The 3,327-nt window shown below is 47.7% G+C and overlaps 1 protein-coding gene across 1 annotated transcript; it reads left to right on the top strand.

The window, feature by feature from the left end:
• Positions 1–372: 372 nt before the first annotated feature.
• On the top strand, positions 373–3,165 carry rab3ip (RAB3A interacting protein (rabin3); the record flags this gene model as incomplete). The annotated part of the gene is given in 7 exon segments (XM_035676271.1): positions 373–573; positions 656–784; positions 1,286–1,398; positions 1,499–1,522; positions 1,891–1,990; positions 2,925–2,994; positions 3,134–3,165. Coding segments are annotated over 7 exon segments (669 nt in total), but the record flags the coding sequence as incomplete, so codon positions are not given.
• Between the last annotated feature and the right edge of the window lie 162 nt (positions 3,166–3,327).

The following is a 3,327-nucleotide window of genomic DNA, read 5'->3' as shown; positions in this document are numbered from 1 at the left end:
GTTCCGACTTTCAGTGTAAATTGAACACACCATAAGGCACGACTCTCACTCCCCAGGGTCCTAAAGAGGAACTGGTAGCTGCGCCTGTGCCTGTTGCGGTGATCATACCATTGTCTACTATGACAGAGCGGGGTGGGTTAGTGAAATAAAAAGTGCTTACCCCCCCCACGGCGATTTCATCGTCCGTCGCGATGTTTTACTGTAAACATCGTCAACTGCCAATTTAACCCTAGTATCACAGTATTCCAGTGATAGTCGTCTTTAGGTCAGTGGATCTGCTACTTTCCTCTGTCATATCGGTTCACGTATCCCTACATGTTGGTGTTTCCACCTTCCTGACTCATTCCGTCGCCTCCTCCTCTTCAGATTGATGTTCTCCAGGCGGAGGTCCAGGCCCTGAAGACACTAGTGCTCTCCTCGCCCACCTCCCCGCTGGGCGAGCTCCCCCCTGCAGGAAGCGTGAAGACTCCCTTCAGGAAGGGCCACAGCAGGAACAAGAGCACCTCGTCCGCCGTCCTGGGGTCGCAGCCCGACCCGTCGGCCACGCAGCCAATCGTACGGGAGTGCAGAGAGGTATGTTTACTGATACTGGTTATATTCTGTGTGTGTGTGTGTCTGTAACGCTGCACGCTAACCGCCGCTGTCCGACACGCAGGTGGACAGTCAGCTGTTCGGTGAGTTCAAGGCGTGGAAGGAGGAGCCGACGTTGGACCGGGGCTGCTGCTTCCTGGAGAGAGTTTACCGCGAGGACATCTACCCGTGCCTCACCTTCAACAAGAGCGAGGTACAGAGAGTTAAAGCTCGGACGCAGTGTTCAGTGGATCTGTAGCCCCGTCCCGTCTCGTAATCCCGATATACACACACCTGTTTTCATGATCAAACAGGAAGATACAACCGAACACCTTCTGAACTCTAGAGGAAGACTCGTTAACTCGGTTTAAAACACACTTCATTCTAGCTTTTACCTTTAATTTAACCTCTAATGTCTCTAATTCTGAGCTATACGAAGTCTTTCGACACACACAGAGGACATTTTGTACTAAACAGATCTGATGTGATTGTGTAACTCCGACTGTTGGAGCCTCACTGACTGCAGATAAACTTTAAAACACAGAAGAACTGTGGATTGTTTCTCCTGCATCACTTCCACTGAAAACATCAGGAAGGGCTCTTATGTTCGGTGTAAACAGGAGGAATGATTACAGCAAGCAGAAGCTGCTGCCCTGTACCTGAAGTGACCGTCCTCTGTCATTCACCGTCCTTCATTGTCCCTCTCGTCCCTCAGCTGGGTTCAGCCATCTTGGAGGCCGTGGAGCAGAACACGCTCAGCGTGGAGCCGGTCGGTTTCCAGCCGCTGCCCGTGGTCAAAGCCTCGGCAGTGGAGTGCGGCGGACCAAAGTGAGACCGCGCACACACTCGTACACTCTTTCTCTCCTCATCAAGCTTTCACTCTTTCATCATCATCTCTCTCCATCTTCCCTCAATTTTCCTCCTCTAGTGGGCGAAGGGCTGAGCTCGTCACGTAAGTCTGACTCTGTCTCTCTCTGTCTCTCTCTCTCTCGCTCTCGCTCTCTCCCATCAGCATTGTTTTAATCTCTCCTCAGTTGCTCCTCGACCCCGCCTGACTCCCCCAAACTCCCCCGCTGACTCACAATAACCCTTCCTTCAGTCCTTCCTTCCTGTCCAGGTTTATCAAAGCGATCCTGATGAGACGAATCTTGATAAATGTTTATCCCTCTCTCCTTCCTTCCTTCCTTCCTTCACTCCTTCCTTGCTTCCTCGAGTCTTAGAATTAGTCCTTTTATAGTTAGTTTTATTATTTTTTTGTGTACAAACATGTTGAAACCGAACATAAACCCATAAATATCCGTCTGTCTGTGTCTCTCTCAGAAAATGTGCCCTGAGCGGTCAGACCAAAACCTGTAAGCACAGAATCAAGTTTGGAGATTCGTCCAACTATTACTACGTGTCTCCCTACTGTAGATATAGAGTGAGTACACGCACACACACACACACACACACACACACACACACACTCAGTGAATATTATTTAACTTTTACAGTCTAACATCTAATCTATCTTTTCCTGTGACGTCAAACCTGCAAGGAATTTGTAAAACTGTCTGAAACTAATAAAAAGCTTCAATATGTGACATTTTACTGACTTCAAAAGTGACTTTCGCAGCATTTTTGTGCCACATTTAAATTAAAATCACAAGATATTTGTCCTTAATTGTTACTTTACATCCACAATGAACAGTTTCGTTGTCAGGACTTGCTGTAGGCTGTCAGACATTTTTATTGAACGTTAAAGTTGTAATCCTTTCAGATTTGGCACATGCGGTTAAATACAGACTCTCTTTGGAGCTGCTACTTTGTCGGAAATGTAACAGAAGAGCAGCTGTTGTTCCCGTTTACAGTGCGGCCAAACAAAATCAGTCAAAAACAATTCCAGCCTCCGTCTGAAATGTCTTGTTTTGTCGGAATATGTGAAATCAGCGACAGGAAAGTGACTTCATCCAGCTGGATAACATGCTGTAAATCATTTGTGTATGCGAAGACAAGTTGAATTCAGTGTGGTAACGGCGGACTCCGCCACTAACAATGAGAGCTAGTATAAAAAGAGATATTCACTAAATGATAACTCCACAGTAAGGTCAGTTACGTACGACAGTCTCGACACAACATCCTCAGCGAGGAAACTAAAACAAATAGAAGCTCAGTTTGTGGAAGCAGACGTCTTAAATAAAAAAAAACATCAGTTTATTTTCCGAAACACAAACTTCTACTTGTACGTCGCGTCCAGGAGAATCCCGGATTCAACAGGGATCAGTGTAATGTGTATTTAACGCCTGCAGATGTCAGTCTGGAGCTCAACGTGTCGACTGGTTTTCAGTATTTGTCCGTCTCCGTCTTCTTCTCAGATCACAGCAGTGTGTAATTTCTTCACCTACATCCGCTACATCCACCAAGGGCTGGTCAAACAGCAGGATGGTGAGACACACACACACACACACACAACACACACACACACACACACACTTTGATGTTAAGCTTAAATACAGTATTTTGATGTGTGTGAGTTAGCGTGCGTCCTGCGACCCCTCCTGTCTCGCCCCCGTGTGTCTCCGAGCGGAGCAGATATTCTGGGAGGTGATGCAGCTCGCAGAGAGATGTTCGCTTCGTAAGCTCGGCTACTACAAAGACCAACTTGTGACTGACGGGACAGCCCCCGCCCTCCAATCACAGCAGACTCTGAACCCTTTGAAGCTCCGCCCTCCTCCTCCTCACCCCCCCCTCCCCCGGTTCTGGTTTCCCCTCCTCTCA

The sequence above is a fragment of the Morone saxatilis genome, unplaced genomic scaffold (assembly GCF_004916995.1).
Source record: "Morone saxatilis isolate NCDOM2014 unplaced genomic scaffold, NCSU_SB_2.0 Contig10, whole genome shotgun sequence".
Classification (NCBI taxonomy): Eukaryota; Metazoa; Chordata; class Actinopteri; family Moronidae; genus Morone; species Morone saxatilis.
Note: the sequence above shows the minus strand (reverse complement) of the source record. Positions and strands in the feature narration are given on the sequence as shown.